Source organism: Corvus cornix, chromosome 4A (genome assembly GCF_000738735.6).
Source record: "Corvus cornix cornix isolate S_Up_H32 chromosome 4A, ASM73873v5, whole genome shotgun sequence".
In the NCBI taxonomy this organism is placed as follows: Eukaryota; Metazoa; Chordata; class Aves; order Passeriformes; family Corvidae; genus Corvus; species Corvus cornix.
In genome coordinates, this window is record NC_047058.1 from 19,503,792 (window position 1) to 19,522,302 (window position 18,511).

The 18,511-nt window shown below is 54.5% G+C and overlaps 2 protein-coding genes across 2 annotated transcripts; one reads left to right on the forward strand and one right to left on the reverse strand.

Moving 5' to 3' along the window:
- Positions 1 to 1,348: 1,348 nt before the first annotated feature.
- On the reverse strand, positions 1,349 to 10,997 carry LOC104691708. The gene is made up of 9 exons (XM_010403339.3): positions 10,803 to 10,997; positions 9,825 to 9,938; positions 7,081 to 8,766; positions 6,395 to 6,494; positions 5,622 to 5,770; positions 5,342 to 5,454; positions 4,735 to 4,824; positions 3,568 to 3,690; positions 1,349 to 3,058 (listed from the first exon to the last, which is right to left on the reverse strand). Exons 1-9 carry the CDS (start codon positions 10,861 to 10,863, stop codon positions 2,864 to 2,866), a joined length of 2,631 nt encoding a protein of 876 aa, XP_010401641.2. The 5' UTR covers positions 10,864 to 10,997; the 3' UTR covers positions 1,349 to 2,863.
- A 2,900-nt stretch (positions 10,998 to 13,897) lies between these two features.
- Positions 13,898 to 18,084, forward strand: LOC104691707 (glutamine amidotransferase-like class 1 domain-containing protein 3B, mitochondrial). Its single transcript, XM_010403338.4, has 4 exons — positions 13,898 to 14,067; positions 15,605 to 15,776; positions 16,400 to 16,601; positions 17,656 to 18,084. The coding sequence occupies exons 1-4, from the start codon at positions 13,960 to 13,962 to the stop codon at positions 17,846 to 17,848; spliced, it is 675 nt and encodes a 224-aa protein (XP_010401640.2). The 5' UTR covers positions 13,898 to 13,959; the 3' UTR covers positions 17,849 to 18,084.
- Positions 18,085 to 18,511: the final 427 nt, after the last annotated feature.

The window sequence follows — 18,511 nt, forward strand, 5'->3', positions numbered from 1 at the left end:
GGCACCGCTCTATTCTCGAGGAGTGAGCTGGCTTTTTCCTGCCACTGGAAAATACACTTCTTTTACATCCTTTTTAAATTTTTTTTCCATTGACACGGATGTCTAGACTCCACAAAGGGCAGAAGGAAGGTGGGACAGCCCTTCTTCCCGGGTTGTTTCCAACCCCAGTGGGATTGGAGAGTTGGCTGGTTCACAAAGAGCCCCATTCATGAGGTTGTTTTGTCTCCCAGGGTGACCTTTCAGGCCTGAAGATCTCCGAGACATTGACAATGCAACCAAAATTGGTTCCACAGAAGTCTCCTGTGGTTTTCCTCCTCCTGTGGTGGTGGTCTGAGGACCCCACACCCCCTTGTGTCCCTCTAATCTGGAACAGGGAATGGAGCAGCTCCTTCCTGTTCAGCAGCACCAGAGGGGCTCAGTGAGAGTCTCCCTTGAGGAGGCCTGGACAACCTTTTTTGACCACAACCTCCACTTTTAGTGATGAAAATACTCTCCTTGATACCCCAAAATAGATTTGATCTGTGATTTTTCAGCAAATGTACCCAAGTATTCAAATGTTTATCTCAGCCCTTTCTGACTGAAGTGTTTTGGATTTGCCACTTAAAACAGCAAATTTTTCCTCTCTCCACTTCTCTTCAAAATTGTTTTGCTTTCCCTTAAATGCTGGGAAACTCAACACTGTGGAAATAGAAATATTTTTTGCCTTGATTTAAGTGAAAGATCCCATTTAAATCTCCTTTTCCTCTCTGGTTTGCTGGTACTCGTGAGAGCTGTGCGAGGGTAAAATCAAGTCTGAAATGAAACCTCTCCTTGTCTCACTTCAGCAAAGTGAGAAATGCTTCCCCCAGCGTCCTGAGGCTGGAACCAACATTTCCTGTGAGTAAAAACCAAAAAAATATGGAGACAAAGAGGAAAAATGGATCCAGATGAAGCATCAAGTGAAGAACACCATTTTTTGAGCCTCTTTTAATTTGTGCCACACTAAAAAAATCATTATTTGCAGAGGGCAGCAGCACCTCTCGTATGTTTAAGCCAGGGCAGTTTTCCCTCACCACAAAGCTTTGTGATGTCTCAGCACCTCTCCAAATTCCCACTTCTTACCACATTCCCTCGGATTTTGGTGTTTATGGGGTTTTTTTTTTAGTGATTAAGGGGTAAAATTCAGCCCTGGCATTACGGAGCTGGTGTGAGGCATTATCTTCTTCCTCCCTCCTCTTCCCCACCCTGCAAGTGTCACAATTTGCGTCCCTCTTAAGATCCTGCTTGGATCCTGCGTGGCCAGGAACCTCAACATCCAGCAGGTGTTGCCCCACAAGGTTTTGTCACAATTGCACAGCCCGGGGTGAGATCTGTTTGTTGAAAATATTTTATTGCTTTCTAAAAACCAGTATGAGTAAACTCCAAGGAGATACAGGAAGTAGACCAGCAAAACTGTTGAACACGCTGAATTCTCCGGAATTTTCTCTGCAGGAAGAGAGGCAGCTCTGTGAGGCCAAGCTGAGAAGACCCCACTTTGCCAGAATTCGGGGAGGTTGAGCTCCTCCGACTGCACCACTTTTATCCTTAAATTCCAGCACAACTTCAGGTGAAATCAATGAATTGGTTTCAGCTGGAGTTTGATCAGCACCTTGCACCTGAGTCAGGTAAGAATAAGATCAGCAGTTTTTGGAGGCGGAACAAGCCATAACTGCAGTGTTTGCCAAGGAAAACACCTCACAAAGGTTTGAGACTCCTTCCCAACTCCTCCTGGTCAGCAGCCACCACTCCACACTGCCCGTCCTTCCCAAAAAGTCCATGTCCTCCCATTCCTACACTCCAGGAGCCATCCCACCATGTCCCAGTGATGCCAGCAAGGTCATAGGTGAGCAGGTCTCCAGCTCCTTCCCTGTCTTTCAGGAGTTTGCAGGGAAGTTGGGCCCCTGGAGAAGACAAATGACTGCCTGGAGTGGCTGGAATTCCCTCCTCTGATCCTATGGAATTTGCACTCTGGAGGAAACGTGCCGTGAGATGGGAAGAGTTGGGCTGTAAGGCAAGAGACCAGCTCCTGGCATGCTCAAACACACGAGATTGCTCTCCTGAAATTCATAACGTGGGAAGGGAGGGTCTTCCCTAAAGCTTCAGCACCTCTAAGGATAAATTATTGGAGTCATCCAAACAGGAATTCCGCCCTGACTCTGAGCGTGAAATACAGAAATGGCATCTCAGGCCACGGCATTTCTTTGGAGAGCTGGGTTCTCCCAACAGAGGAAGGACCTCCCAGGTGGGGGTCAAAAATGGGTGACCTCCATTCTGAGGAAAACACAGCAGGAGACGCCCCCAGCTCCCGAGCCCACACTTTGCCAAGTCCATTGGATCCACCAGCACAGCACCTGGACACATCTCCCCTCCTCCTCTCCCACGGGACATGGGTCAGCGGTGGCCTTGGCAGTGCCGGGGGGACAGCTGGACTCCAGGATTTGAAAGGTCTTTTCCCACCTAAATGATTCTGTGGGATTCAAGTTTCATGCAGTGTTTTTCCCCCACCACATAATTCTGCACCACTCCACTCCACGCCCCAAATCCAAGGAATTCCCTCCCGGTGACAGGGATAAAGCTCTGTAGCTGTGGGGCCAGCCTGTCGCCGAAGGAACGCTTGCTTTGGTCGTGACCGATCTCCAGGGAAAGCTGGCAGTGTCCCTAAGGGAAAATTTTCCTGCTGGCTGCCTGTGGTTTGTAGGGCAGCGCCGCACTGGGATGTCTGAGCAGCGTCCATAGAAAGACGAATGAATCAGCCCTGCAGCTGGGAAGCCTCTCCCATTCCCCAATTTGGCCGAGAAGGCGTTTTCCAGCAGACGACGTCCCGGCGCGCACGGAGCTGCCGGAGTCAGAAGCGGGTGTGGCGCTCGCAGCCGGAATCGGGAGCGGGATCCGGCCCCGGCTCCGCCAAGGCAGCTCTGCCCACCCCGTTGTGCACAGCAGGGCCACCACTCTGGAGTTCTTCCCGGCCTTTTGTGGGGCAAGTGCCACTGGTAGGGACCACCAGGTGTTTCTTCTGCACCTGCTCCAGGATCTGCAGCACCTGGAATGAGTAAACACAGCTGGGAGTGGGTTAGGAATTAGGGGAGAGCACTGATTTCTTCTCCAGCTGTTGAAATAATCAAATAATCATAAGATAATGGGTTGGAAGGGAGCTTTAAAGGTCCCCTACAGGCAGGGACACCTTCCACAAGATCTTCTCTTTCGAGTCTCTGGCTCAGATTTGGGATGACACAAATCATTTCTGCACTCAGAGGTCTCTGGGATGGGTGAACATGGAGAGCCTGCCCCACAGAGGTCCATGACCTTGGATCTCAGAGCCCTTTCCATGGATGAATCAGCCCCACCTTGCCCAGTCCCCAGCTCCACAGAGGTGCTCCGGAGCAGGATCAGGACAGAAACGGGGAGCTCTGCTCTTGTCCCTCACACCACTCTGGGATAACTCCTCGTGCTATCACAGACTTCTCTGCTTCCTTATTGAATTAGGAACCCCCAGGTTGAAACTCATTCGATGGAGAAAGGGAATGGAAATTAAATCCAGCTGAATTTCACCTGAGACTTGGGGATGATGCCGACTCGGAAGAATCCAATGTTGCCACTGTCGATCTTGGTGCAGTCCACCACGGTGGAGGCAATGTTCTCTGGAGAAGGGCCACCACAAAGAACTGCATCCACCTAAAACCAGCAGATTTGCACACCAAATTCCCCTTGGAAAAGGAGAGTTTCCCCTCTCAACACAGCAAATGATTCTCATCAAAGGCAATGCTGCTCCTTCCTGCCCCACTGCAGCGACATCAGCGCTGGATTTGGAAGGAATGAACTTCAGAGGACAGGGAGAGCTCTGTGGGGTGCAGGTCAGGGGTGCAGCACAGACAGGTTTACAGCAGCTGAGCAGCTCTGGAAAAGTCCCATCCACAAAGAAAATGTGTATGAGTTTCTGCTTTCTGAGGAGTTAGAGGGGAAAGATTTGCAGCAGCTCTTGTTTAAAGCTGCCCTCGCATAAAGCTGCCGTGAAGATACAGAGTGTAAAACCCTGAGAATTCAGTCATGAAACCGTGGAATCGTGGAATCATCCTGAGCTGGAAGGATCCACAAGGACCATCAATTCGACCCCTGGCCCTGCACAGACACCCCAACAATTCCACCCTTCCAAACGCTCCTGGAGCTCTGGCAGCCTCGGGGCCGTGCCCATTCCCTGGGGAGCCTGGGCAGTGCCCAGCACCCTCTGCAGGAAGAACCTTTCCTGCTCTCCAACCTAAATCAATGTAAGGCAATGAAAGGCCGTGACCATGGCACTTCCATGAAAGCTCTAAAAACCAGGAATATTTTGGAGCTTGGCACCAGCTTTTGCCCAGCTCCAGCTTCAGATGGGAATCCCTGAGTTCTCACAGCCCAATTCCAGCTGGAGCCTTGGCACATTCCGACACCAGGATTTGATTGCTGTAAGCAAGAAGGAACTTTTTATTGCTCCCATCCTCCCGTGTTGGAATATGAACCGACTCACGTTGCCAAGCCATAACCACACTGTGTAAAGCAGGAGAGGTTTGGTTTCCCACCAAGTTCTGCGCTTTAAAATTTTCCTTCTCTTTGATAACAGCATGAGGAGCGTCCATGAGATTTCTTAAATTAGAGGCTTTCCCAGGTTCCTGATACCATCTACTGATTTGCCTTCTGGGAACAAAGTGGTTCCATTTTTCCATCCCCACACCTCGTGGTTACCTTATCTCCCAGCTTGGCATACACTTGGTTGTGGTGGGTCGTGTCGGCCTCTCCCGTCGGGTTGGCTGACGTGACCACAATGGGGCCAACCTGGTGACAGAAGAACGGGAATCAAAGCCCTGAGCAGGATTTTGGGGATAAAACAGGTGACTTGAGCTCTGAACTTCGTCTGTGACTCTGAAGAGAGCTCCGTGGGGCTCACCCAGGTGAGGCACCTACTTTGCAAACTACTACAGTCCCACCAAGCTGCGTTTGAGTGACCAGCACTGACAAATTCGGGTTTAGTGATGATGGCCATGAAATGACATCTTGTTTTCCAGCAACAAAGACCTACAATGTCTGTCCTAGAACACTCAGGGTGTCACAGTTCCTCTGGCCACTTCCTGCACCTTCTGAAGCTAGTCCAGCCTCAGAGGAGCCTGTGCTTCCAACAGTGTCCTACGTTGGAAATGAAACTGTGTCTGTTAATGGGATTTTCCTGGTTTCCTGACCTGGTGGTTTCTCCTTTTTCCCTCTTTGCTGCCCTAAAATCCCTCCCAGCTGCCTGCAGACTTCCCTGTTCTCACAGAAGGGGACTGGTCACCAGGGCTGAGGTGCTCTGACTCACCAGGTCGATGAGGTGTGTGGTGACAGAGCAGTCGGGGATGCGGATGGCCACACTCTGAGGGGTTCCAACGTATTTGGCGGAGTCCTTCATTCCCAGGAAATCCACCCATTCACCTGCACCAAGCAGAGTCACACAGCACTTAGAGATGTCCATCAGTCCAAACACGATGATCTTACCAGGAATATCCCCGTGGAACACGTGGTGTTGCAGGGGTTCACAGTTTTAGGAATTTTGAACCCAGAGCTCTCCAAAGACCATGGAATTAACAGCATTTCCTCACCTCTGGGAATGACCAAGCTAATGGGAGATGGCCAGGCAGCCTCCATGAAGTCCCAGAGGAGGGGAGTGAACAAATGCCTGGCAGGTTCCAGTTGCTTTAGGCTGGAAATCCAGAGGGACATGGGGCGATCCTGAGCCTGGCGCTTGGACCTGGAAAAGAGGGAAGAAAAGATGAGGCTGGAAGTAAGAAGGGGGTTTAATTTCCAGGAAAGGAAACTCTTGGTGAGGTGTAGAGCTAAGACAAGGTGTGCAGGCTCTGCCCCATGTCACCAGTCTGGAGTTAAAGGAGGACTGTTCAACAACTGACTGGGTGGGAAGGGACATTAATGACTATTCCCAATCAGGAACGGAATCAGTCTTTTCCAAATCAAGGCTTTAACTTCTCGTATAATGGTGGGTAAAAATCTGAATGGCCCAGGTTCTGAGGAAACCCCACCAACACGAGGGGTAGCAGCTCGCAGCAAGAGTCTGCTGTCACCAGAGGGGCTTTGCTGTGACAACATGGACCTGCAAGCAAGAACAATAACCCCCCACCCCACTTGCCACTGGTCTGGGTTTCTTGTGGTGTCCAAGTCACCCGGCTCCATCAGCCTTCGGTATCCCAGAACACAACCACAGCTCAATTCCCTCCTTTCCTCACCTGGATCTTCTCCCCACCTTGCTGCTCCCACCGAGGCTGAGCTGCCTTGCTCTCAGCAGGTGCTGTAGCCGGCACTCAGTACCAGCTCTGAGTTCTAGAATGTTCCTGAGGCCAGCCCAGGTGCCAGGACTCACCGGTGAGCCTTCTCCACGGCGTCAGGCCGGTTGCAGGCGGCCACCAGCACGTACACGGTGTCCGTGGGGATGCCACAGGTCCCGCCGTTCCTCAGGATATCTGTTGGCATGGGAACAGGGCACGAGCCCGTGAGTGACAGGTGAGGGCTGTAATTCCCATGGCAGAGCTGTCACAGCCAATTTGGTGCTCTCCTCTCCTTTTCCCATTTTCCCAGCTTTCCTCCAAGGCGACATCTGGCATTTAGGGGGGTTCTGGGCCAGAGGTGGAGAGAGCAAGGACCAAGCATCGGCTCTGCTTTCTCTGTACAAAGCTCTGGGTGGCAGCCCCAGCTTGGAGGATTCCTGGATCTCAGACTGGATGAGGACACAAGGAAACGGTGCAGGAGACACAGCAGGGAATGCTCTGCTTCACTCAGCTCCTGACCCCGTGACTTGGCCCACTTCACCAAAATGTCACCATGTTATCCTGGTTTCCTCATCAAGGCCAGGTTGGATGGGGCTTGGAGCAACCTGGTCTAGTGGAAGGTGTCCCTGTCCACGGAACAAGATGGGCTTTAAGGTCCTTTCCCACCCAAACCGTTCTGTGATCCTCTGATTGGGATAATGTCCTTTTAAGAGTGTTCTGCTACAAAACCTCCCAGAATTTCCCCTCCATCCCCACGTCCTGCCCTCTGTTTTTCCCTTACCTGCAATTCTCTTGACTGAGGAAGCTTTCCTGGCAGGCAGGTGAAGGCACTTGGTCGCTCCTGCCCCGACACCGCTGAGCTGCACCACGGGCCCCCCCATGGGCAAGCAGCAGCCCTCAAAGGTACTGCTGGAAAGGGCAGCCAGGAAGCAGTAAAAGCTGACCAGCCCGAAGATGAGGGTGGCAGCGATGTCGTATCCAGTGGGAAGAGCGTGGATGGCATCCAGCAGGAAGCTGACAGCGATGAGCATGAACGTGAGGGAGTAGAAGAACCAGGCCATGTTTAAGAAGAGCGAGCAGAAGACAACGAAGCTGTTGAAGAGCATGAAGGCAGCGATGCCCACAGCTGCGTGGAAGCTTCTGGTGGTGCCATAGAGGCCACCATACCTTGTCAGGCCCCAGATGATCCACATGACAGCGTAGAGGATGAAGGCGCTGCTCTCCAGGGTTTTACCCCGGGCAAAGGCCACGGAGCCGCCAAGAAGCTTCAGGATCCCACCAGCTACCACCACCCATGGAATGACAACGGTGGCAAGGGGAGCCTGGGGGTCTCCTGGGGTTGTTAGAGCAAAAGAAGCCAGGACACTGCAGGCATAGGCAAGGACTTCTGCATCTGCATACTTGGAATAGCCCAGGTAGGGAGCGTGAAGGTCCAGCCCTTCCCGGAGCTTCAGGAGGCTGCTGCGAGCAAGGAGGGCCCTCACAGCGCCCTTCCCTGTGGGGATCTTGGCCCTCGCCCTCACATTGTACAGGTGAATCAGAGCCACCAAGGCTGAGGCCACAAAAATGGCCACTGCCACGCCTTGGGGGCCACCTGCAAAAAAGCCCCTGGGGCTGCAAGCCAAGGCAATGCAGTAGGTGACAAAAACCAGCAAGTACAGGCCATCCACAGGGCTCTGAAGGGAGAGAAAAAGAGCCAAGACAGCGAAAAGAATGGAGAAAACCACCAGGAATGGGGTAGGGAAAGATGGCTCCTCTGGCTGCCAGGTGGGGTACAGGAGGCAGTAACCTGCAGCGAACTGGAGGATGGAAGTGAAGCCAAAGGCTGTGGCCGTGAGAACGTCCATTGCACGGTAGGACAACACACAGATGCCAATCTGGTAGGTGCCAGCTGCCCACAGCCAGGGCACGTGGCCCAGGAAGAGTCTGTGGGTGACCCCCAGGAGCCTGCAGCAGAAGACACTGGCTGACAGCATGTTCAGGAGCAGCCCGGGGGCTACAAAGGGATTGGTGCCACCAGCCCTGCCCCGGCTCTGCTCCTGGGCCTTTTTCTTGGCGAGATCCGTGCCAGGGAGGGCAACTTTCCCTTTGGTCAGGAGGTAGAGGATCCTCCCCAGAGCAAAGTAGCCTCCGACCAAGCAGACAACGAGGTGCCCGCAAGCCACGGCCGAGGGGCCGAGCGAGGAGCTGTAGTGCAGGGCCACCTCGTGGGCACTGGCCAGGGACACGGCGGCAGCCAGCAGGGCCAGGACGGGCTCCCCGCAGAGGAAGCCCACCACGGCCACCAGGAGCAGTGCCAGGGTGAAGGTGGCCAGGCCTGGCAGCAGGGCATCGCGGGAATCCCCCGGCTTGGCCAGCGCTCCCTGCCCTGCCAGGACGAGGATCACTCCGTAGCCACACCAGAACGCAGAGAGGGTCAGGCACAGGGACACCAGCAGGGAGGCATTCCTGAGGCTTCTCCGGATCCCTGGGGAGCAAATGGAGACAGGGCAGTGATTTCAGACAGTGGGATGTGGGAAGCGGGAGTCAGGAAAGTGGGAAGCAGGATCATTATGGAGCCAGGATCAGCACAGGTCCTGCCTGATGATGGATTCATCCTGGAGAAAACCACACTCTGCAGCTACCTGGAAGGAGGTTGTAGTGAGGGGTCAGGCTCTTCTCCCAGGGAACAAGCAACAGGACAAGAGGAAATGGCCTCAAGTTGTGCCAGGGGAGGTTTAGATTGAATATCAGGGGAAAATTCTTCATGGAAAGAGTTGTCCAGCCCTGGCACAGCTGCCCAGGGCAGTGGCGGAGTCCCCATCCCTGGAAGTGTTCAGAAACCACATGGATGTGGCACTGGAGGACATGGCTTAGTGGTGACCATGGTGGCAGCGCTGGCTGATGGTTGGACTTGAGGATCTTTAAGGTCTTTTCCAGCCTGAACACTGCTGTGATTTGGTGATTCTGGGATTTGATGTTCTCATTGCTACGAGTTATAAAGGATAAATAATTCAACATTCATTCTAGGAAGTGTGGATTTTGCTCTAGGCAGTGATTGTTTTCTCTCAGATAAGCAGTCATTGTCTCTTGGCATTTACCCACAGGCATTTCAACCATGGATGCTGGAAGCACTCTCAGAAAGCCTGGGAGAGAAATCGTGTACTCAGTGTGTTAAAACTCCGAGATCCTGGTAGAGCATTTGTTTGAAACAAACGTTGATTTCTTTTCTTGCCTCTAGAGGAAAAATTTGCTGTGCCATGGAATGGGTTGGGAGAGACCTCAAAGCCTATCCAGTGCCACCCCTGCCACGGGCAGGGGCACCTTCCACTGTCCAGGCTGCTCCCAGCCCCAATGTCCAGCCTGGCCTTGGGCACTGCCAGGGATCCAGGGGCAGCCCCAGCTGCTCTGGACAGCACATTCCTCTGGGAGAAGGGATGAGTGGTCCAGTGAGGCTGCCGTGGTCTGTATCCCGTTGGCAAAGCAGACCTGGACGTGCAAAGCTGTGGGAGGGAGGCCTTGGGCCTGGCCAGCCCCAGATCTTACCTGCATAGGCCAGAAGAGCCGACAAAATCAGCAGCAGGACGCCGAGAGCGGTGCTGGGGATCAGAGGGGCGGCTCTGCAGGAGCTGTAGAAGTGCACGGCCAGCAGGAGAGATCCTGTGGGACACGGAGGGGGGAAGCACAAAGAGCTGGTAAGCTCGGCCCAAAACCCAGGAGAGAATCAGCATGAACAGAGCAGGGGACAGAGGAAAAATAACAGTGCAAGATCTGCAAACAGGAAAGCCTAAGGGGCTGGTGGAGTGGAACTCGGTTTGTGCCCAGAGTCTTGCTTCTTTCTGGGTGCCTGGTTTGAAAAAACGTGGAGTTAATCATCTGAGGTTGCCCAGAGAGGTTGGGGATGCCCCATCCCACCAAGGTCAGGTTGGACGGGGCTTGGAGCAGCCAGCTCGAGGGGAAGGTGGGATCATCTTTAAGGTCCCCTCCAACACAAACCCTTCTGGGATTGTATGGAAGAGTTTGGAAGTGCTCCCCTGTTGCCAGATAAAGGTAAAAATCCACAGCTCCAGCTACACAAAAGGCAGACAGACACACACACCCTGCAGATGATCCCTCCAGCCCTGTGCCGACGGAAAACCGGCCGAAAAATCCGGGAAGACGGAACACAGAGAAGGAGCAAGTGAAAGGGACTGAACACAGAAACCAGAGCGGCGGGGAGAAGGGCTGGAAAAGGAAAGGGCAGGAAACCGCATCCAAATCGAGATGATTTACTACAGTGACTATGAAAAAGTTTGGATTTGCTTCCCACCCAGCGTGGAACGAGTACAGAACTTCAGGCCAGCCCTTGGAAGCCAACACAAATATTTTGTTGGCTCCTGAAGCCGGCGCAGGGATCTCTGGATCGAAAAGCTTTACCCACGCAAAGAAGGCTGCGGATAAACAGCGTTTTAGCCCCCCTGGAAAAGGGGGGTGTCCCGGAAAGCTCTTGCCAAGCCCGTGTCCCGTGCCAGGAGGGATCCCTACCTGCGGAAATGCCCAGGAGCCCGATGCAGGAATGCAGTGACTCAGCCCCGCTGCCGCCCATCCCTGCGCGCTGGAGCCCCGGCCAGGGCTGCACTGCTGCCGCTCCTTCCTCCCATGCTCTTTATAACCAAACCATCGCCGCTGCCGCCGGTCCTCCCTGCTCTCCACCCCTTTTCCCTACAAACCTCTTCTGTTCCCGCTGCTCGCAGCATGCGGGAGGAAATGCAAATGAAGCTCTGGCTGCAGTAAATTCGGGGCTGTGAGTCAGCGTGGGCTGCTGGTAGCTCCCTCCAGGGGCCTCTTAATTTTACTGTTGATTAACCCTTGTTAAAAAAGACACTTGAAAAAATAAGGCTGAGGGTTTATTGCTGTTAGTGCCTTTTTTGCTGCTGCCAGTGAGGAAATCACACTGGTTAAAACGAAGGTTTTTGCAAGCATCCACCTTGCTGGAGCAAACAAGCGCTCTGCAAGCCCAGCAGCTCCTTGGGGACCAGTTGTTTCTCCTCACACTGGCCACGGGCCTGCTGTTTGTCCCTGTCACAGCTCTGAATGCCTGGCACCAGCCCCCTGAGCTGGGCAAACCCAGGGCAGACTCAGTGCCATTCCCTTCAAGGTGGCTTCTGTCCGTCTGTCACTCCACATCCAGCTCAGCCCGCACAGAGGAGCCTTGCTGCCTTTCCAGGTCAGGAGAGAGTGTCAGACACTGCGAGGGTTGTATCCCAAAGGGGACATGAAGGAGCTGGGACAGCTTCCTGCTGCTTCCCACGGGAAACCTGTGGTCAGGGCATAAAGGTGTTTATGGGTGGAGGGGAGGCTGCAGAAGGCAGTGGGCACCGGCCTTGGGATCATCATGCTGGGCCATGGGTCAGGTGGGAGCTGTCAGAGAACTGCTCCGAGAGCTGACAGAGCTTTGATCCCCCTGTTGTTGTGTTTGTGGTGAAGGACCAGCGTAGGGACGGTTCCCATGAGGGACCCAGCTCCAGTTAAAGCAATTCCCACTCTCCTGACCAGATAAAAGGTGCAGAACAGTGAGCAGAGCTTTGCCCTGACATTGCTGGGCTGGCCAGGGATGGCTCTGCAGAGCCCCTCAGCAGATCCTGCTCTGTGCTCCCCCATAAATCCTGTTCCACAACCAGGGCCGGAGGACAGGAAAGCTGCTGGGAATGGGGCTTGGAGCTGCACTGGCTGGAGCTCCAAGTCAGGCCTGTGGGGTCATCCAAGACGTGTTGGAGCTGTGACAGCATCCAGAACAGCCCCAGAGCTGTCAAAGGACCCTGCTCCTCTGGCTCCCTGAGCCAGCTGCAGCACGATGGCAGCTGGATCCAGCTGGATCCCTGCCACTGCTCCCAAACTTTCCTGTTACCTTTAACTGTGCTCACCCTTCAGGAAGAGGGTCCCTTCCCTGCCCTCCTCGCTAGAACCCTGGTGCAGGTTAAAGCCACGTGTTAACACAACAGATGTGTGCAGACACGGCCCCCCAGGCTAGAATAACCCAGCTGAGAAATGTCTTTTATCATTCATCTCTTCAGGGCAGAGAGTCCTTTAGGGCTCCCGTGTCTATGCAGACAGATGCTTTTCCAGGGGGAGGAAACAAGCCTGGCTGGTCCAGTTGCACCAATTATCCCAGGAAGGGGAACCAGCCCAGCCAGTTTACGACAGGCGGGGGTAACTGATGTGGTTGGCAGCAGGCAGGCTGTGGAAATCCTCAGCCTCTGGCTACTTTGTCCCATCGCTGACAGGACTGGTCCCGGAGCAGCTGCAGGAAGGAGAAATTACCTGCCCAGGTTGCAACATCACCCAACTGTTTTTGAATGCAAGAGGAAATAATACAGCCCTAAAGCATAGCTAGGGTTCCTTAGATAGCGAAACAAACAGCAAGAGAAAAGCTTTGGGTGTTTTTCATGCATATCTCAGTTTAATTTCTGTTCTGGGCAGTGAAAATAACTGAGGGGCACAGCCTGGGTTGGATTAGTGGGACTGCAAGGCCTCTCACATGTTTCTTGTTCCTGCTTGTCCAGGTAGCAGCTGGGTGCCTGAAATCCCTCATTTGGGGAGAAACATGCCATAAATGAAGTCACAAGCAGCAGCAGCAGTGAGCCTCCTCCTCAGGCCTGCCCTGACCAACCACCCTGCCAAGCCACGAGTCCATTACCCACAGGATGTGCTTCATGGCTCTCCCAAAAATGACAGAGCCCCAAGGAGCATGTCTTATAAATAACCCCTGAAAAACACCCCTCGGCCATGTTGTGGGAGTTTTCTGTTCTCTCAGCCTCCACCAAGGCTGGGCTGAAACAGAGGGGTACAGGATCATCTCCGTGTGAGCAGAGCCGGGGTGGGAGGAACGAGCTCCGGACACTGAGTCCGGCTGCCAGGGGCCCCTCCAGAGCTCAGGGCTCCACCAGCTCCTGGCACCACTTCCCTGGAATTAAATAAATGGAGAGGTGGTGCTGTTGATGAGGAATGCCCTTATGCCAGACACCAAGAAGTGTTTGGGCGCTTTCGCAGGCACAGGGTGGGGTTGTTGGGGTGCCCTGTGCAGGGCCAGAAGTTGGACTTTGTGGATCCTTGTGGGTCCCTTCCAACTGCATGACTTGATTAATTTCTAAACTCAGGGTGCAAACGACTACAGCAAAGTGTGAAATATCCACTTTTGGGAGATGGGATCTGAGGGCAGGAACACTCAGGATCAGAAAGGAAAGTGTTGGTGTTAAAAGTCCAAAGCAGCCTGTGCAGTGCAGGGTTTAAAGCAGGGGGAATGCACTGGCTGGAATCCTGGCTCCGGGCAGGCTCCCTTCAACACCATCTCCTGTGCAAAGGTTTCGGTGCTTTAGCCTGAGCTAGAATGGAAAATCAACAGCTGAGGAGGGAAAACACAGCTGCTCTGTTGGGCAGAGCACGTCAGCTGGGGCTGCTCTGGAGACAACGTGCTGGGAAGGAGATCTGTAAGGGAGCAGCCAGTTGAGGAAACAAATAATATTTACACGCCCTGCCTGTGGAACTGGAAATAAAACCTCCTTGCCAGCAAGAAACCCCAGCCCAAGCCTGCCGGCCCCACCTGCTCCTGGGGGAGGGCTGCGGCTATAAAGGGCTGCAGGCGGCGAGCGGAGCTCACAGCGGCGCGGGGCTCTCCGGGGAACCCCGCTGCTCCCGGGACACCATGGCCAAGCGGGTGGCCGTGGTGCTGGCTGGCTGCGGGGTGTTCGATGGCAGCGAGGTCCACGAGGCTTCGGCCGTGCTGGTGCACCTGAGCCGGGAGGGGGCACAGGTAAGAGGATCCCGCTCCGGCGCCTTGTGCCGGCTCTGCTCCGCAGCCTCTCCCCTCCTCGTCTCTGAGACAAACTCCTCAAGAGCCAAGCAGCGATGCCTGGAGTGTTGGGGATGGTGTGGGGAAATCCCTGCTCAGCTGGGCTGTTGGATTGGCGTGGGGCTCTGCATCCAAACTCTCCAAGAGACTTTCCTGAATGCTTTTTTCTCTCCGCTTTTGCCTTCTTGCTCCTGCTGTTTCTGTTTAAAAGACAGCTTGGGCTGTTTGAAATTCATCTTTTCAAAACCTCAGAGGGTAGGAGTGAAAATAGAATCGGAGAATCCCAGAACGGTTTGGGTTGGGAAGGACTTTAAAGCTCCTCCACTCCACCCCTGCCACGGGCAGGGACACTTTCCACTATCCCAGGGTGCTCCAAGCCCCGTCCAGCCTGGCCTTGGGCACTGCCAGGGATGAGAGAACAGAAAAGGGTTCGTGAGTTGAACTTGAGGAGGGGTAAAAAAGGTGCAGCTGCCCGGAGAGTCAGGAGAGCCGCTCAGCGAGACTGGGAAAGGAAGGAGGGAAACCCCTGGAATATCACACTCAGCTGTGAAGCACCCGCGTGTCTGGGTCGGATCCGTTCCCCTGGCAGTGGGAATTGCTCTGTGGAGCACAGAGGCACAGGGGTGACCCGCATGTGCCAGCCCGCCCAGTTCCAAACCATTCCAGCCCTGCCCTCTCTGTCGGGCTCCGGGATGAGCCTTGTCCGGAGGTTTTCTCCACTGGGCTTAATTTTGCCTCTTCCTCTCCCGGAGCTGCTGCAGCCGCGTCCCTCCTGCCGTGTCCCAGTCCAGCAGGCTGGGAGCCCATCCCGCTCTCATCCCTGGAGCGGCAGGGGCCTCTAGTGGAGGAACCTCGGGCGTCATCCCAATCCCTCCTTTTCCAAGCAAACAGAGCAGCACGGAACGGGATATTTCAGCTGGAAGGGGGGAGAGCTCAGCACCTCCCTCTCCACAGGAAGCTGCCACCAGGTTGCCCTTCAGCCTCCTTGTCTCCCACGTAGATAATTCCGGAGCCCTCGGCTGCTCTCACGGGACATTCCTTCCTGCCCCGTCCCCCTCCTCGGGACACCTCGGTGTTCCTGAGATCCCTCTTCAATCGTGGGGCCCAGAACTGCACAGGTGGCACAGTCCCAAAATCTCACCCTCCCCTCATAATTTCCGCACGTGAGCTTGAAAGTGCTGAAGGAAGGGGAAGCGTTTTCCAGAGAAAAAACACTCTGGCTTTGGGAAAACAGGAGGTGGGGAGAGGAAAGCCCAAGTCCTGTCCCTGTGGGACAGCAGCTCTCTGGGTGGTCACCTGGCAAGAGGGATTGGTTGGGATATGGATGGAATCTTCAGACCCCAAACAAGCTGTTCTGGGCACAAACTACTAAAGGTTTCCGTCCCTCCCTCCCAGCTCTTTCCCAAGAAAGCCCCTCAGCATTCCCACACACTCCCTGTGCCCTTGCCACGTTTGTCCATCATTCCTGAAGGATAACAGCCCTATCCCCTCCCTCCAGGCAGAGGTTTATGCTCCCAACATCCCCCAGATGCACGTGGTGGACCATGTGAAGGGGCAGCCGACACCGGAGCAGCGCAATGTCCTGGTGGAAAGCGCCAGGATAGCCAGAGGCAACATCAAGGACCTGGCTACACTGGATGTCAAGGGGCTGGATGCCCTCATCATTCCAGGTAGGATGTGTGGGGTCTGCCTGTCCACAGCTTAGATATTCCGTAAGTCTGGAATGAGAGGCACAGGCTGGAAGCAGGGCTCAGGAGCAGAGCTGTGTTCCGTCCCTGCTGGCACTGTCACGCCAGTTTGGAGTTAGATGAGGACGTGGCAAAGCCAAGCTGATCCCAGGAGGACAGGACTGCAAACCGAGTTGTCCAGAGCTGTGTTTTCACTGGATGGAAAACCATCCCTTCCCTCAGCAGCACCCTTCCTCCTCTCTGGGAGAGCCCAGGGCTCAGGAGTGGAAAGCTCGGCCGCTGGGGTGTTCCAGTGGGGATGGACGAGGCCTGGAGTGAGGATTGAGGCAAAGGAAAATGTGTCTGTGCTCCACAATAACCCAGGAGAGAGCTGTGGGTGGAGCACAGCTCCCACTGGAGCATCGAGGCCGTGCTGCTTCCGTTCGCTGGGGAAGCAAGGGAGGCGCTTGGATGTCTCAGCTCCCAAAGGTTCAGGATCTCAGGTTTTAGTTCTTTTATTGACCCTGGACAAATGCTGCCATCCATCCAACCCACCTTGACATTCCACCCGGCAAAAATCCCTCCCTGGGTATAATCTCCAGCCTAAACTGCTTCTCTTTCCTCAGGTGGCTTCGGGGTGGCAAAAAACCTGAGCACTTGGGCCACCCAGGGCAAGAACTGCAGCATCTCCAAGGAGGTGGAGGACGTCCTGCGGGCCTTCCACGCTGCCCACAAACCCATCGGGCTGTGCTGCATCTCCCCAGTGCTGGCAGCCAAAATCTTCCCGGGCTGCGAGGTGACCGTGGGGCACGACACGGAGTGTGAGCAGTGAGTGACCCGGGGCTTGATGGCAATCCCACCAGGGCCCCCCAAAGTCCCCAGCAGCCTGGCCAGGGGTCCTGGCCTGCTGTTGGCTGAACATTATCTCTGAGAACTCGGCTCTGCTGCCTCCAGTGAGGCCTTCAGGAACTCTGGCCCCTTTGGGGACTTAGCAGGGAAAAGCAGAAGCTCTGGAAGCCTCATTTAATCATTTCTCAACAGAGCAGAAGGAATGGTCCAACACCAGATCTGTTTGCATTTTTGTGACTTGTTTCCACAGCTCTGATGGCTTCAGATAAGACACTTTATTTTAAACTAATTTAAATGGAATTTATTATTTTGAGTTAAATATTTGCCTCCCTGATGCCTCACTGACCCAGGGCAGGAAGAACCTTTGCTGACTCCAAGTTAAGCAGATCCAAGGCAGGAGCAGGGTGGCTGCACAAGGCTCGGGGTGTTAAGAGAGGGAGGGAGTGAAACTCTTCCATCCTCCAGGGAAGCTGTGGCTGGATCCTCCCAAGGGCAGGCCAGGGAATGTGATGGCTTTTGCTAGGAAGGAGTTCTATCACCAACTTGTAGGAAGTTGGTGAAAAATCCCCACCCCAAACCTAAATCTAATTGTTGTCCAGGGAAGCTGTGGCTGCCCCTGGATCTCTGGCAGTGTCCAAGGCCAGGTTGGACAGGGCTTGGGCCAACCTGGGATAGTGGAAGGTGTCCCTGCCCATGGCAGGGGTGGAATGGGATGAGCTTTAAGGTCTCTTTTCACCCAAACCATCCTGGGATTCTATAAACAGGAACACTGGAGTGGGCAGAATTGGGTAGAAGAACACCCATAGTGGAACTTCAGGTTTTATTTTGGCTTTACTTCAGATTTTTAACTCATTTGAACAGGATGTTTTCCTGTTGTATAGTCCTGGAGAAACTCCTCGGGCAGGAAAAGATTGGGCTCTCACTGAGCAGATTTTGTGCAGTGACCACAGACTTTGCACTCTGGGCTCTCACCAAACCACTGTGTGTGGGACACGTTCCCCACTGCAGGTTTTTATTCCCTGCTCCCTTGCAGGTGGCCCTATGCCAAGACTGCTGAGGCCATGAAGGAGCTGGGCTGCAGACACGTGAACTGCCAGGTCACCGAGGTCCACGTGGACGCCAGGAACCGGCTGGTGACCACCAGCGCCTTCATGTGCAACGCCCCCATCCACGACATCCACGACGGCATCGGGAAAATGGTCCGAGAAGTGCTCCAGCTGGCCTGAAGGGCCCAAGGGCATCCAGCTCCCCTTGCACGGATAACGCCCTTCTCCTTTCACACAGCAGCAGGAAAATGGCACTCAGCAGCTCTGCCCCCAGACCTCTGCTGGCTGCTGAGGAGGGGGAATCCTGGAGCTGTTGTGTTCTGCGAAGGACACATCACAAACTGGAGGGAGCTGGGCTGGGAGCTGGCATGGAATCGTGGAATGGTTTGGGTTGGGAGGGACCTTAAAGCTCATCCAGTTCCAATCTCTGCCCACGGGCAGGGACACCTCCCACTGTCCCAGGCTGCTCCCAGCCCCAATGTCCAACCTGGCCTTGGGCACTGCCAGGGATCCAGGGGCAGCCCCAGCTGCTCTGGGCACCCTGTGCCAGGGCCTGCCCACCCTCCCAGGGAAGGAATTCCATCCCAATATCCCATCCAGCCCTGCCCTCCCTCAGCTTTAGGCCAGGCAGGAGCCAGGGCTCAGATTCAGCTGCTCCCCACGCCCCTCCCTCCGAGCACTGAATTGTGGCCAGAGGAAGGAACCCAGTTCTGCTACCAAATAAAACCTGATGCTTCTACTGGATCCTGAATTGTGCTTCTGTCTCTGCCTTTCCCTCCGGGTCAGCCGGGAAAATGACACAGGAGGAAACCCCCAGCACCAACCCCCCCTGTTTTGCTGGGA

What these genes read in the sequence shown, in the direction of transcription:
- LOC104691708 (XM_010403339.3), bottom strand. Translation starts at nt 10,863, where the DNA reads ATGGGCGGCAGCGGGGCTGAGTCACTGCATTCCTGCATCGGGCTCCTG. An exon ending in GGCTCTTCTGGCCTATGCAG is followed by an intron (nt 8,767 to 9,824) that starts GTAAGATCTGGG and finishes TTTGCTCCCCAG; the next exon opens with GGATCCGGAGAAGCCTCAGG. An exon ending in ATGCCAAGCTGGGAGATAAG is followed by an intron (nt 3,691 to 4,734) that starts GTAACCACGAGG and finishes TGCTGGTTTTAG; the next exon opens with GTGGATGCAGTTCTTTGTGG.
- LOC104691707 (XM_010403338.4), top strand. Translation starts at nt 13,960, where the DNA reads ATGGCCAAGCGGGTGGCCGTGGTGCTGGCTGGCTGCGGGGTGTTCGAT. An exon ending in TGAGCCGGGAGGGGGCACAG is followed by an intron (nt 14,068 to 15,604) that starts GTAAGAGGATCC and finishes CCCTCCCTCCAG; the next exon opens with GCAGAGGTTTATGCTCCCAA. An exon ending in GGATGCCCTCATCATTCCAG is followed by an intron (nt 15,777 to 16,399) that starts GTAGGATGTGTG and finishes CTCTTTCCTCAG; the next exon opens with GTGGCTTCGGGGTGGCAAAA.